At 41.5% G+C, this 15,029-nt stretch overlaps 1 protein-coding gene across 1 annotated transcript; it reads right to left on the minus strand.

Moving 5' to 3' along the window:
* Positions 1-1,727: 1,727 nt before the first annotated feature.
* On the minus strand, positions 1,728-14,885 carry prss59 (serine protease 59, putative). Its single transcript, XM_030407418.1, has 9 exons — positions 14,622-14,885; positions 14,173-14,354; positions 13,060-13,292; positions 11,828-11,963; positions 8,846-8,960; positions 3,771-3,972; positions 2,769-2,859; positions 2,480-2,682; positions 1,728-2,165 (listed from the first exon to the last, which is right to left on the minus strand). The coding sequence occupies exons 1-9, from the start codon at positions 14,826-14,828 to the stop codon at positions 2,056-2,058; spliced, it is 1,479 nt and encodes a 492-aa protein (XP_030263278.1). The 5' UTR covers positions 14,829-14,885; the 3' UTR covers positions 1,728-2,055.
* Between the last annotated feature and the right edge of the window lie 144 nt (positions 14,886-15,029).

Genomic DNA, 15,029 nt, shown 5'->3' on the forward strand with positions numbered 1-15,029 from the left:
ACCTCTGATAGTTTTCTGGGAGGCAAAAAAACAATAATAATCGTATTTTCGTCCATGAAGCTTCTTCCGGCACGGTTTGGCTCACGTCGTCTAACTTGACGCAGCTAAAAACTAATAAGGTGTTTACAACAGGAAGTGACTGATGGTAATGTTTGGAAACATTCATGAGCAGTCATCTCAACATGTGTAATGTTCTGTCACCTCTGGAAAACTACTGTGAGGCTCCACTTGTCCTCGACGCATTCACGTACCAGCATGATACAGAGCGGTGACACCGGCAACATTCTCTGATTAGAAAAGTGAGATAGTCTTCTTTTCTTTTAATACTACTGTCTGTTGCACAGGGAATTGATTAACTAAATATTACGTTGTCAGTTTCTCTTAATGAACAGGTCTGTTATACCATTGTATTGGGAGGGAGGCTTGGTCTTATCCAACTATGATGTGATTTTATATTTACATCAGCTCCAGGCGATAAAAAAAACAGACTGGCAGACTTTGGCATACCTTGCCCAAAACTGACGCACATTCACAAAGGACAACCTGATGCTTTTCCATCGGATTAGGTGATACGGTTGGGTGGAGACACACAAACACACCTGAAAAAAAAGGCTGAGGCTCAATTACATCCCTGCTGCAGCCAAGGACAGGGTTATTAGTAGGTGCATGGGGGGTTCAATTACAGGGGATTAAATGAGAGTGTATGGGCAATTATGACTAAATACATCCTAAATGTTTACCTTAACAAAGACAGGATTGTGGGTAGCGATGATAATATATTTTCCACATGTATATTTTGTGGACTCAACCTCAGCTTTAATAGATTGGTTTCTCACACAGCCTTCTGCCTGGATAACCGGGTGGAGGCTTCAAGTATTCACTGCCACAGCATGGGACACCTATAGTGGGGCTGGATCCAGAGCAGGAACTTGGTCTGCAGTCTTTGTGGGTGTGTGGTTTGTGCTGGGAGCGGGGGTCTTATATGTCCAGCTGAGATGGGACTGTTGTGAAAATAAACACTGTTAGGCAAAGTGGGGTCATTGTGTCTGTGTTTTGAGGAGGTAGTGAATGTACACACAGCTGCGTACTTTATTCAGGCCTTCAAGACCACGTCCATTTTCCTAAACTAAATCCATTTACCTCAAGACAAAAGTGGGAACATTGCGATGTGTCACACAAATTACACAATTTTCCAGAAGTCTCAACCATCTCTGGATCCTGCTCAAGATATCATTATGCTCCTGTTGAGGAGCCAAGACAACTTTCAGTTCTTATCACCAAACAAGACTAAGCTTGTGCTGAGCAACACCAGATGTGTGCATGTTTGTGCAACATGTATCCCATGCAATTACATGAACAGGGGCCCTTTCTTGGCATTTCTCTGATGAAAACTTGTGTCTTTGTTATACTGATGTCTTTTTAAAGACGATTGTACGATGTCTTATCAAACCATGAAATGCAACAGTGAAATGAAAAAGTGTGCAGTCATTGCTGATGTACTGACTGATAAGCTCTTGGATTGGTAGGTTGTTGTGAAACATAAAAGTTTCTCAATATGAAATGTATTTTTCAAGCACACAAAGATAAGATTGTTCAATATTGCAATAATTCAACAGAATGCAGTGACAATGTATATTGTGTTTAGAGGCAAATGTGATGAAATTCTCAATAAGAAGTTATGGAGTGTGTTGCTCTTGATAACAAAGCATGTCTGAGAAAGCAAACTCAACTACTGCTCCTAGTTTTTTTTATACTCTGCCCAGAAACCAGCCCATGAGGCAGCTCTAATTCTTCATTATAGCCTCTTCACCTTTGCAATATTAAGACAGGAAATAGCACCTACAGTCATAAAAAACACATTTATTGATAAGCGCAAAATTGTCTCTCATTTAAAATACCTGAAAATCGTACCTTCTTATGCTTGTGTAAAGTGCCATTTCAAGCATTCATTCAAGTGGCAGTAAAATAAGCAGTCTCATTCCAGTGTCAATGATCTGGACAAAACAGTAATAGGTTTGCTCTGCAAAGCTATTGATTGGCCTGTTCAGCTAGCAGTTATTGCTTCAACCACTGCTGGAGCAGTAAGAAGACGTGGTCACGGGCCAGAGCGAGCTGGGGGAGATCCTCGCTCCTGGCAGGGTACATGTTGGCACAGTGGGCTGTTCCTGGATCAGAGAAAATATAGGAATATTAAGGATGTGGCAGCGAAAAAACAGTAAAACTGAGATTTTCTGAGTTACAAGAACAATTATCCACCTAATAAAGCTAGTGCTGAACAAGTAAGTCATTGTTCTACTCGGAAACTGTTACTTGGCTTCTGTAGTGTAAAGCAACCACAAATGAAAGTCAGTCGACAGTTAAAGCAGTTAAAATAAACTCTCATTATTTGTTTATTATGGTGCCCTCTGTGGACAAAAGTGGTATGGAGTAAACATTTTGGTCTGGCTGGTAAAATTGAAGTACGCCTAATCTTTTTCACCTTTGATGAAAACAGCCGGGAGGTCAGCTGCGATGTCCTGCGTGATCCCCAGAGCGTGCCAGGGATCAATGGACCCATTTGGAAAAACTATTCTGGTGGAGCGGATGTCATAGCCGCCGTAGTACTCATTGGTCTGGGCCACGGCCTCTGCCACCTGCTCAGCACTGATGTTGTAGTAGTCTGCGCATTGCTTCACTTGATACCTAAATGAGAAAACACAGATTAACAATGCCACGCGTAGTGAAGCTGGAAACAGAGAGTGCAGAGAGGCGATGTTTAGTGCACTCACTCAAGAGGGAAGCCGGTGAATGGTTGGTCGGGCGAATCAGTGCTCTGGTAGAATCCGAACTCAGTGCAGGTCTGGTAGACCCACTGTCTCCCTGACACAGGGCAGGTAAAGCTAACAATTAGTTTTTTTAATGGCTTTTCCTCCTATAAACTGTTCCCTTTCAGTTATTCAGCCCCAATCAAGAGAGGAAAGAGTCCAACTGAAACCCACATGACAAGCTGGTGGTTGGTTGGGTTAAACACTTCCCCTGTGGCTTTTTAAGAGACCACTTCCTGTTCCAGTGATCCCCCTCCAGCCCTCCCACTCACGAAACTGAAGCTGTGAACTGGAACCACAGCCCAGGGCAAATGTACAACATCGACTACAGCAAACCCATTTTTGGTTAAACAAGCATAGTCGTTACTCCATACTGAGAGCCTCAACAACAAACAACAAAGTAAAAAACAAAAAAGGTATACTCTGTCTTAGAATAGCATTTCTCACTAAAATGTAAACATAAACACACTTTGGATGTTTTAAAACCTGATATTAACTTTACCCAAAGAAAAAGAACAAACTGTATAGTTTTCCATTACAGTATTTAAGTGATGCAACTGGATTTGTTTTGGCTGTCCCTTCTTTGCCAGAATCTGACGAGTCTTAAATCTGACTTTTCCTAAAAAAAAAAAAGCTCTTTGACGACACCCAAAATAGGTTTGCAACATTACGACTCTGACCACATCCCACACTCAACACAAAGCTGTCATGTGGCTGCGTTATATTCTGGCCTCCTAAGGCTGCTAATGTCTGAGAATGACAGTGGAAAATGTCAACGTGACGTCACAATGTCTATGCCTGGTAATACTTGACATAAGAACAAAAACACACCATTGGACAACCAACCAACAAAATGGGCCCCAAAAATGCAACTGTTATTATGGTGAAATGTTAAAATAGAGCGGACTAGAACAACCATGTTTACACATGCAAAAATACAACTTCCCGGCGCATTTTTACACCCACCTCCCCCTGCAGCTGACCCTTCCCAGGATGTATTAGTCATGTCTCTGAGGTTGGTACTGAAGCTGGCATCCAGGCAATTCATGAAGAAGGTGTGCATCATGAGGCGGGCCACAGCAGCGTAGCGGGCATAAGGCTCCCCTAGTGAGGTGTCACCCATTATACTGCACAGGACCTTGATTGTGATGTTGGTGCCTGGTACACCCTAGGTTGACACAACACAGCCACACAAAAGAGGAAAAACAGCAGGTTACTTAAAATCATCAATCACTTAAATCTTTTATCATCTTAATATATCAGGTTGAAGCAGATGAATTCATATTTTATGGTGACCAAGTGCTCCCAGTAAGATGAAAAATGTCAATTTATGAATACTTTTCTGTGCATGAATGTGTTACTAAAGGCTTTATTGTAACAGGAGGCATGAATGTGTACTTGTTATCCAATAAAAATAAAAATACAAAATATTGTCCCCTGGCCAGCAAAAAAACACCAAAACAAGCACTCAAACAACTGGCGATAGACTCACTAAATGGATACAATACTATATATACATATAAAGATAATATACACTGAAACACTGTCAGTGCTTTGTGATTGCACTTGGGCACAGCATAGCTTTGAGATAAATGATAAATGCAAAATGCGTAAAAAACAAATACACAAATAAATAAAAAAATATCAACCCATGGTGGTGCTAGAGGAAAAGTCACAGGATCACTAAAGCCAGCAGACTTCATCCTTTGGGAAGTGTTTGTACAAAATTTCATGGCAATTCATGCCATTGTGTACGGGAGCTGAGGAGCTCAGAGGGCTGTGCTACATAATGTGAACGCATATAAAAGGTGGTTCACAGTGCATTTCAACCTCCGGGATCAGTTGTTGAAGCATAGTGATGGCTCAGGGTCTATACAGATAAAACCTATCACCAATTGGGTTAAAGCCTCGTCGTCATCCTGGCTTTGTGAAACCAGACGGGACCTTATTTGAATGAGAGAGTGTAGTTGGCAGGGATACATGATGCTGTGCCTCTATCCTCTACCCCTGGCTACTTGTCCATCATTATGTTTTATTGTCTATTTTACTATAAATGGGACCAACCGATACAAACATTACTGTATATAACATAACTGTATTCAAGAGGACTTCAAAATAGTGATTGAGACCAGAAAGTCATCAGGGAACTGTTTTTTTCTGAGGTATCAAATCAAGAAGTGGCGTAATTTTGTCATAAGCTTACATACAATCTGACAACCTTTTCCAACCAGCGGAGTTGCCCGAGGACTGTCCTTGCAGTCACTTATAGGCTTCACTTATCAGACTTGGAAGCTCTTCCCATATTTCATACAGTTTGTGCCTAAAAACACAATGTAGCCTTGGAATGAGGGTTGAAGAAGTGAACAGTCTGCAGGAGTTACATCTGTTCCTAAGTGTGAAATGAAAGCCTTGTTAACTGAACATGACCCTATGATTCCTGTCCTATTTGTGTCTCTCTGCATCTTCCGAGTAAGAAGAGGAACTGTTAGTGCTTGTTCTCTGAGCTGCGGCGTTACATAATGTCCTTCCGTATTTTATAAAAGCACCCCTTTGATAACCCCTCAACTGTGAAGCCACTGCTCTGACTCTTCTGATAGAGTTACACCTCGGCCCTGGTCCTTACCAAAATTCCTCAGTGGTACCTAAAACCTGGTAGCTTGCCCTATACCCAGCCCTTTGTGTCACAGAGGCAGCTGTTGCCTGAGTTTGTCCGCTGGTGATGTGGACTCCCTGGCCCACCGCTCCTCTCGGTTCTTTTATAAGCGTCTCTGTAGCTTGGGGCGACAGGAAACCAGAGAGACCACAGAGTCTTTTGTTACTTTTTCACATCAGCTTATTGGTAACCGGACTCACGTCTCCTCAAGGCACCAGGGGGGACAGAGAGGGGATGGGATGAAGAAAGGGGAGGGGAAAAAAAGGGGTAACTGGTAGAAAAAAAAGAAAAAGGGCACCAAGAGGGAAAAGGCAAGTAGACAGTAACAGTACAGTGAGAGATAATAATTTAAAAAACATGTTGTGAGACATGTAGTGTGGCCACAATGGGAAAGCTGTAAGATTTTTTTTCACAATTTCAGGACAAAGGCTGGGCAATTTAATTTTTATGTAAATAATTGTAGGACGGGAACTTCTTTACAATGTGACATGTGAGTTTTCATTCTGTTGAAGAAAATGGTGGATTACAGCACAGAAAACAGGCATGTGATTAAAAGACACTTATCCTACAGCTAACCAAACAACAGACTGAACTGTCTGTCAGTTATCTCACTGGCTCCTTAACCTTTTTCTGTCCTCCACTAGTTGCACATTAATAAAAGGGGGACTCCACCAATATTACATATCAAAGAGTTTTGAGGAGTACTACTGCCAATGTGTCAAAAGTTGTATAAAGTTTTCTGTATCTCCAGAAATACATTGCCTCAAGTGATGTCACTGAGTGTGTGGACCTCTGCAGGTTACTCCTCACCTCTGCTGGTGTCAAGTGGCTTGAGGCTGTATTAGCTACTATTTGCAAAACACACGCGAATATCCAACCCCTGGGGGGGTCAAGTTGCATTGTGAGTAATGGTGCCAGGTTTTTGGCGAGGAAGGATAAATGCGTGAAAAAGAAATACAAAATCTCTGGTTCTGCTGCAACAGTTTTATACTGTACTTTTTCGACGCAGGCAGTCGCAAAAAGAGAGTTTTTCGACTGTGGGTGTTCACTTAATAAGGAGACATAAATAAACTGCAGAAGTAGCCACAGTGACATCGGGTCACATGACAAACCTGCTTCAGCTGAACTTTACTTTTCTAAGATTTGGTTTGACTTGACAGGTCATGGTGGATTGACCAGAGAACAGATCATTTTGCCTGAGTTTGGGGTGATGATACAAATCCAAGGGTTTTTAAAGACATGACTGAAAATATGACTTAACTGAAGTATTTTTTGGCGTTCAGGACCTTTGTTTGCCAAGCTAACAGCATTGCTCTAGGGTTGGATATGTAAGCTTTGGGCCGGACTGAAATATCTCAACAAATATTGGATGGATTGCTAAGAAATTCCAGACATTCACGGTCCACAGAGGATAAATTAACTTTCCTGACTTATGTTTTCGTGCCACCATCATGTCAAAGTCTCAATTGGTTTAGTGCGGTCCTGTCAGCCTTAAACATATTTTTTTTGTATTTACCAGCATGCTAAATAAACTGAAAATGGTGAACATACTGTAATACCTGTTTAACCAGCATGTTAGCATTTTCACTATGAGCCTGTTAGTGTGACCACATTAGCATTTAGGTCAAAGCACTGCTGTGTCTATGTAGCTTCACAGAGGTCCTATCATGGCTGAAGGCTTGTGTTTATACATACATATACATATATATGTATGTATATATATATGTATAAACACAAGCCTTCAGCCATGATAGGACCTCTGTGAAGCTCTACATAGACACAGCAGTGCTTTGACCTAAATGCTAATGTGGCTAGTGTGGTCACGCTAACAGGCGTATGTATAATATATATATACATATATATACATATATATACATATACATACGAATGTATGTATAATATATATATATATATATATATATATATATATATATATATATATATATATATATATATATATATATATATATATATATATATATATATATATATATATATATATATATATATATATATATATATACATACATACATACATACATACATACATACATACATACATACATATACACACACACACACACACACCGAAAGGAGAGCCACCTCTCATATCGATATACTAATAAAGTGAGCAAGCAAGCAGCCTCGGGAGCATTCTTGGAGACCGTCTTACAAGGCAGCATTTTCGGGGCCCTCACTGTGAAACAGTGCAGGGTTTATTACGATTCAGTGTACTGCCTGGGCCGTCTGTAAACCCTCGAACACCTCATAACTGCCTTCCACTCAACCAAGACTGGATACTGGGTCGACACTTGACCTACAAAAGACTTCACACAAGTTCTCCCTTTCTTCTGTCTCAGTTCAACATGCATAAATCATGTCATACGTGATATGTTGTTTCTATATCAGATATCAGTAACCCCTAAGGAAATTCAGTAAAGCTACACTGGAATTATGTCTCAGGTCAGTCTTGAAAGATTGCAACCTGCCTTACAGCTCAGCTCCAGTTATTTTCAACATGGATTTCATCAATGTATTTATCTATAATCATTTAGAGCCATTGAGGTGCTGGTAGATGGATTTTGCTTATATTCTAAGTTAAGCTAACTAGCTGCTAGCTCTGGCGTCATATGTAGTGTGCAAGTATGAGAGTGGCATCGATCTGCTCATCTATCCTTTGAGAACCAATAAGCAAATCTCCTAAGATGTTGAACAATTCCTTCAAGCGGCTAATAGACCATATTTACTTGGCAGCCATTTTCCTTCAAAGTCACACTCAGAATGTGTAGCCCAAATGTTGTATCGACACTGGACACAGGTAAAACAACAGATTTCTTAACCAGTTAGCTTCCATTACACAACAGCTCACAAAAGTGTTCAGTCAGTGTTACATGATAGAATAGGAAAGGTCCAAAGCCTGGAAGTAAAACTCACTGTAGCTGTAATATTGGCTAGGAAGTGGTTGAATGCTAACACAAGCTCAAATCAAACATGGTGCTTTACATTGAAATTGGGCCTCATGTTCACTCTACTTTTCACAACCCACTGTCTTTTCAGTTGCTGATCAATCAGGAAAGGAAGATATGATAATTTTGACAGATTTCATATTTTTATGTGACTTGTATGGCAGAATAACATTTAACCTTCCCACCCTGAGCCTTATGTCAGAGGAAAAAGGCCCCGGTCTGAATGTGTTCTGCAATTGGTGTGATACACAATAAAGAGCTTCAGTACCTCATGGTGGACTACACACTCTTCGTGAGGAATGAATATTGATCTTAGTATGAAACAACGAAGTTCAAAAACAGCAACTGTTCAGTATCTGCCTCAAAAATCCATGTCTTAAGATGTGGTAGTGATGTTGTTTGGCATGTGTCTACTGTCTCACCTCAAACGCCCTGTTGTCTTCATTGTACTGGACCACATCCATGAAGTTGCCAGCCAGCGTCTCCAGGAGGTAGGCCGAGTCCATCTCTGACTGGATCTGCAGTTTGGAACACAAGCTGGAGGTGGAGATGGGGAAGGAGGAAGAGAGGATGCAAAGGAATAGGGAGGGAAGGTGGGGGGAGACGAAGAATAAAATAAGACGAAAGTTAGTACAGAGTGTCTTGACATTTATTCACTGCATCTTACCAGATTTTGTCTTTGAAGCAGGTTCTCAGGAAATAAAACCTGAGGCCATTCCATAAAAAGTACAATGACTTGCCACTAGCATGTGTCTAGGGCTACTTTTGTATGATAACTAGCGATAAAAAAGAGACTTCTTTAGTCCATGGATTGTGTTGACCACTATTCAGAAATTAATAAAATGAGTATAAAGTATGATATTTGCCTCCAATATGTAGTGGACTGGTATAAAACACTAAAGTACCTCATAATGTTACTTAAGTACAGTTGTTGAGTTGCACTACATCACTGCAAATGTTATGATGCTAATATGCTAAATGAGATGTGTTTGAGAGGCAGCCACAGTGAACATTACACATGCTAATGATAAACACAAGCATTAGCACTGGCATCTTAAGCTTGTTGCCATGCTAATTTTGACATTTAGCTTTACCTGCGCACAGCCTCACACAGAGCTGCTAACGTGGCTGCAGACTCTGAGACTTGTTTGTTCACAACAAGTTACGAGTCTGAACAGTTGCCTTCACAAAGTAGGACAGTGATTAATTCAAAGTCAATACACACAAGGTAATTAGGGTCATTTGTCAAATGTGTCATATGGACAGTAATTAAGGTGCAGTGCCTTATTTTGTATATTTGTGTTGTATATATTTCTTTTTACACTGTTCCCATTCTGTGGACAGCAAAAGGAAGAATACTGCACACATGACATTGAACACACAAAAAGCGAAAAATGAAAGTGTTTGTGATACTTTCTCGGCTGTCAGTCAGACCTTGTCTTTCGTAAAGTGATGTTGTGACACGTTTATTTTTGCAACAATTCATCTGTGAGTGCGTGTAGCAGTCTGTGCGCAGTGAACCATATTTCCTTCATGATGAAATTGTGACGCATGTGCAGTATTCTCTGAGGCGTTGTGGTTTGGCAGCTGGACAAACCACCTTCGTGGCCTTTGTGTGTTTGTTCCTGCATGAGGACATGTCTGCATCTACGGTGATGTGCAATAAGCTTAAATAAAAGATGTCCACTGTGGTCAGGGCAGTACAGACACACTGCTTATGCGTGTCTCCATGGCACTATTACTTCTGTGAGACTAACCACACCATTGTAAAGGCCTTTTAAGCCTGTCAATTTATCATGCTGACTGACCTTACAGTCACTCTAATGGCCTAAAAATACGGGAATATAAAATAACACCAGGGACGGCCTTAATGACTGCTGGCGTACAGCAAACAAACTAAGAATGAACTCATGCTTAAAACTGACAACCGTGGAAAATAATGTAAAAAGGAAATAAAGTCACAAGTGGCTGAGAAAATATGACTGACAAGAAATGCTGAAGTCAAGTTCCTCCACTTTTTTTAAAAGTAATATTCATGGCTCTACACATAAAACACTGACACCAAAGCCATCCATTTAAAACTCTGACTGCAGTGATAACAAGAAATTGTGTGTGCTATATGATTAAAATGTTTACTTCAGATTACAAGCTTTTCATAGAAACCAGCGCAGCACTGATGGGTCTACAATAAACAGATGAGGATAAGCTGGATCACATTCATCCGAGGGGGGGGGGGGAAGAGACACTGGCCGGTCTGACATTCCTGAGTCCCAGGCTCAGTCCCAAAAGTCTCGAGGGACACTCATGAAGCTGTAACAGGACCTGACTCGAACCAGGAACCAAGACAACCCTCGCTGCTCTCTGAACCTCTAACAGAGCTAAAAGTATCACTATAGTCCAACTATTCCTAGACTGACGCTAACAATTCACATCTAACAGTGCTGTTTCCTACGCTGCCCCGCTCACTGTCTGAAAATTAGCAGATTTAAAGTAACATTCTGTGAAAAAAAATGTATTTCGTGCCATTTGGCGCCTCCCACAGGGTTCAAGGTAGGGTTGGTGTGAACGTGCAACTGCACTGTCGTAAATACAATTTCCAGGGCTTCTGTAATCAGATGTGACGTAGGTGCTAACTACAAACAAAACTCATTACACCAGAAACAAGTGATGGGGGGATGGAGTGGCTGAGACAGAGACACCATTCACCATATCACAAGACACTGTGTCAGCAACATGATTTTGAAAGAGTTATTTTAAGGTAAAAAGTTACATAATGTTGCTCTGAAGGAATAACTCCAAATTTGGGTGATAAACATTTTCTCTCTTGCTGAGAGTTAGATAAAACTACTGATGTCATTCTCACGTCTGTTCGACGAATATGAAGCTAAAGCCGGTTAGCTCAACTTAGCATAAGGACTGGAAACCGCTAGGCTGGCTCCAAGGATTTGTATAAAAATGTATGGAATTCAACCCTTTGTAAAGAAAAAAAGAGCAAATGCAAGAAAATGTATGAAGCAGAGGACAAGCTCAAACAATGATAGGGAATGAAGTGTACAAGAGTCTGGAATAAATTCAGCTAAAAATGTATAATACACCAAAGTAAAAGAATAACTTTGCCATTAAGGGTGTGTTCATCAGTTACACAGAGATCATGATATATTCCAAATCATTTGTTCCAGATAGTCATCAAAAATATTGTTACATAGTTGGCTAGTTAGTTGCTTGACGGTACCTTTACGGAGTTATCTGATATTTGAAATAAGTTCTTTTTGATCCAACTCCAACTCCCAGAAGTTTTAGGATGACGTACATCATCCAGGGCCTGGCTCAGATGAGATGTAGCTATTTGTTTGCACATTACAGGAAAGAGAAAGTATAGTCTACAGAGAGTTTAGACACTGTACTTGAAGTCTTTGGTGATGTTGTCATAGGTCTTGGGGTCCTTCAGGCGCTCCACAAGGGTATCTGAAGCCTTTTTAACCAGTAGGGGGCACTCTGCGTTCTCCGAGGCCAGCGAACGCCGCACAACCTCCAAGTACTCTGGCAAAACATAAAAACACAGGGAGGGGTGGACACTTAAACCTGGGCTGCTATAAAAAGACCGCAATAATACACAAGAGCTCCAGTTAAACATACAGGACTATTTTAAGGTGCTGCAAAAGCACCAATTCATTTTCAAAATAATGCACAAACCCGGTTCTAGTCGAGTGCTGGAGAAAGTGATTGTTTCAAAAGGTTTCGGCGAGGTTGGCAGTGAAATGATGAGTCAAAACCAAAGTGGATTTCACAGTTTATGAAACTCTAAATGCAGGCTCTCAGGGGAAAAACTCCACATTACAAAATCCTGGAATATTTCCACCTGGAGTCCGAGCCAGCCTCTTACTGCTGACTAACTGCAGTGCTGTCTGGGGAAATAATAACTTTGTGGTGCCACGGACCGGGGAGGAAAGACATCTGACGTCAGTGCACCATGTACACTCCTCTCCCTGTGTTTTGTCTTGGATGCTTTCCTATAGTCAAAGAGAATGTGTGTGATTGTGTCTTCCAGATAGGATGAGTGTGTGGGTGGAACAGTGCAGATCCATGTTCAAAGCTAATCTGACCTTGATTCCAGCCTGCAGCCTTCCGGAGAAAAACAGCGGGCTCGGCCAAACACAACACAGACACGGATAGAGAGCGAACCCTTGCTCATCTTTGATCTGTCTGGGACTCTTACTTCCAAGACACTGAACAAAACTGGAAAATTGTAGTGAAGTATAATGAAAAGCTTGATGTATTCGACAGAGATCCTGACATGGGAGCAATCTCCAGGGATCACAGACTAAATTCAGATTCTAAGAGGATCTTTTCTTCAACCAAGAGATGTTTGGTATATTATGTAAAGCTGAATTGGACATACAATTAAACAGTCTCAAGTCATTGTTTATGTAGCATCTATAATTCATTTCCCGGGAGCAGATCACAACATAACAGAACATAAATTCCCTGTTTCTTTAAAACAACGTTTGGCATAAAACTGTAATCATCCAAAAAGGAATTCCATTATCTTCACAGGATGAAACTGAAGACGAATATTGATGTGTGTGACTGGAACATGTGTGTGTGTGTGATCACGTCTTGCAGTCTCTCTCCATACCTGGGAAGTTAACAGTGGCATGGACAGGTGCACTTGTGGCCACAGAGGCATGGACCAGGTGTGGATACTTCAGCCTGAACCAAGCGGCGAGGGAACCTGGGTATGACCCACCAAACGCCACCCACTTCCTGTTGGCCAACCCTCGGGCCTCTCCCACAACGGTGCGGAAGTGTGCCAGGTCAGCCAACGCCTGGCGACTGCTGAGGTAACGCAGGTTGTCTGTGCTGAGGTCGCTAAATGAAGGGGAGAGGGAATTTAAATAGCAGTTTGAGTGAGCAGTATTATCCATCATTCAGTCTGAACAATGCTACACGGGCCAGGGGCAGGACCGGCCCTGAAATGCACCACTGCCATCTGGTGGTACAACAGCGGCACCACCGTCGTTTCCCGTCCGCCCCAAACACATGAAACTCGTTGCCCAACGGATTTTGTCCTCTTGTTGATCCCACGGTGTTGTGCAACCGAGTTGCTGGACGACCTCAAACCGCAGTGAACTCTTGGCCAGCATGATGATGGGAATGGCTGCCCTTTGGCACAGCTCACACTGTGAAGTGATACTTTCGCAATCCCAACTGGGAAACTATTCATTCATTTTACAGTAGGTGACGACACTACTGTGTGACAATTCACACAGCCAGGGAGAAGAAAACCTGAACCAATCTGTCGATGCACCATTGCTGAAAGTACTGGATGACAACTCATCACCAAGATTCACCAAGTTCCACAAATGACATCCATCCATCAAACATATACAAATGACAATTAATTTCATTATCGATTAATCTTCCGATTATTTCTTGATAAATCGATTTATCGTTTAGTTTATAAAATGCCAGAATAGCCAAAAATTGCCTTTGTCCAACGAACAGTCCAAAACCCAAAGTATTTTTATATACTGCCATGAATGACAAAGAAATCAGATCCTCACATTTAAAACTGCATTGAAAGAGACTAAGACAATTAATCGATTATCAAAATAGCTGGCGATTACTTCTGATCAAGTCGGTGACAGACTAGACTGACTGTTGCACCGCTTTCATGTGTCTGAATTTTCTTGGTGCTCCATCAGGATGACATCGAGGTCAGGGATTCAATCAAAAAGATCAAACGTACGCAGTTGGGTGACTCTTTCCGTAGAAGCGATGTTCCAGCATCAGGCAAAGTGCTCCCATTTTCTCTGCGTAGGTGAGCCAGGTGCCATCCAGCATCCAGGCTGAATTGGCCGGGCCCTCTCCACCTATCATCAGAAACACTGGGCCACCCGGCCTGTAGAAGGCTTCATTTACAAAGTACCTCTGATGGGAAAGAAAGGGGGAAGAGTCAGTCAGAGTAAATAAAAGCTACAGTCAGGTTTGCATCAGTATGCATTTAGTTTTTAGAATGAGCCAAGAAGGTTAACTTTTGGACAGATGCACAATGATAATACATTTGTCTAAATGTCCTGGATGGAATATATACAACAAAAATCGCACATGCTTATGACAAGCTAAATCTCATCACTTTGGTAATCTCAACATGCGTTTCAACCCTTGTAAGGACACACAACACATCAACAGACTTACTTGCTTCCACTCTCTGCTGTCTGCACCATTGAAGTGATCCAGCTTCTGAGTGACCCACAGCTCCTCAAACACAGCTCTGTGGCTGCTATCCTGCACCTGATAAAACTTCCCGAAGCCCTTATACTGTCCCTCTGCGACAACAAGGAGAGAAACCACGACAAGTAGGATTACTTTGCACGGAAACAGCGAAAACGTTTGAAAAGCCATGTTGCTACAAACAGGGAAACAGTCAGGCGCATGTGATTCATTTCCATATGGTCACATGACAGCCACCCCTGCTGCTTTAAATGACCTCTAAAACATGGGAGATTTGAGATCGCACGCATCTTCTCATACCACTGTAACACTTATGACATACTGATCTATATCTATGTGTATAATTAAAGTGAACATTTATTTAGTCAAACA

The sequence above is a fragment of the Sparus aurata genome, chromosome 2, assembly GCF_900880675.1.
Source record: "Sparus aurata chromosome 2, fSpaAur1.1, whole genome shotgun sequence".
NCBI classification, from domain to species: domain Eukaryota; kingdom Metazoa; phylum Chordata; class Actinopteri; order Spariformes; family Sparidae; genus Sparus; species Sparus aurata.

Excerpts from the sequence above, each read along its gene's own strand:
- prss59 (XM_030407418.1), bottom strand. The coding sequence starts at position 14,828 with ATGGCTTTTCAAACGTTTTCGCTGTTTCCGTGCAAAGTAATCCTACTT. Across the intron at positions 11,964-13,059 it reads TGCCACTGTTAACTTCCCAG|AGTACTTGGAGGTTGTGCGG; the intron begins GTATGGAGAGAG and ends ATGTTTTGCCAG. Across the intron at positions 2,683-2,768 it reads TTCACCGGCTTCCCTCTTGA|GTATCAAGTGAAGCAATGCG; the intron begins GTGAGTGCACTA and ends TTTCTCATTTAG.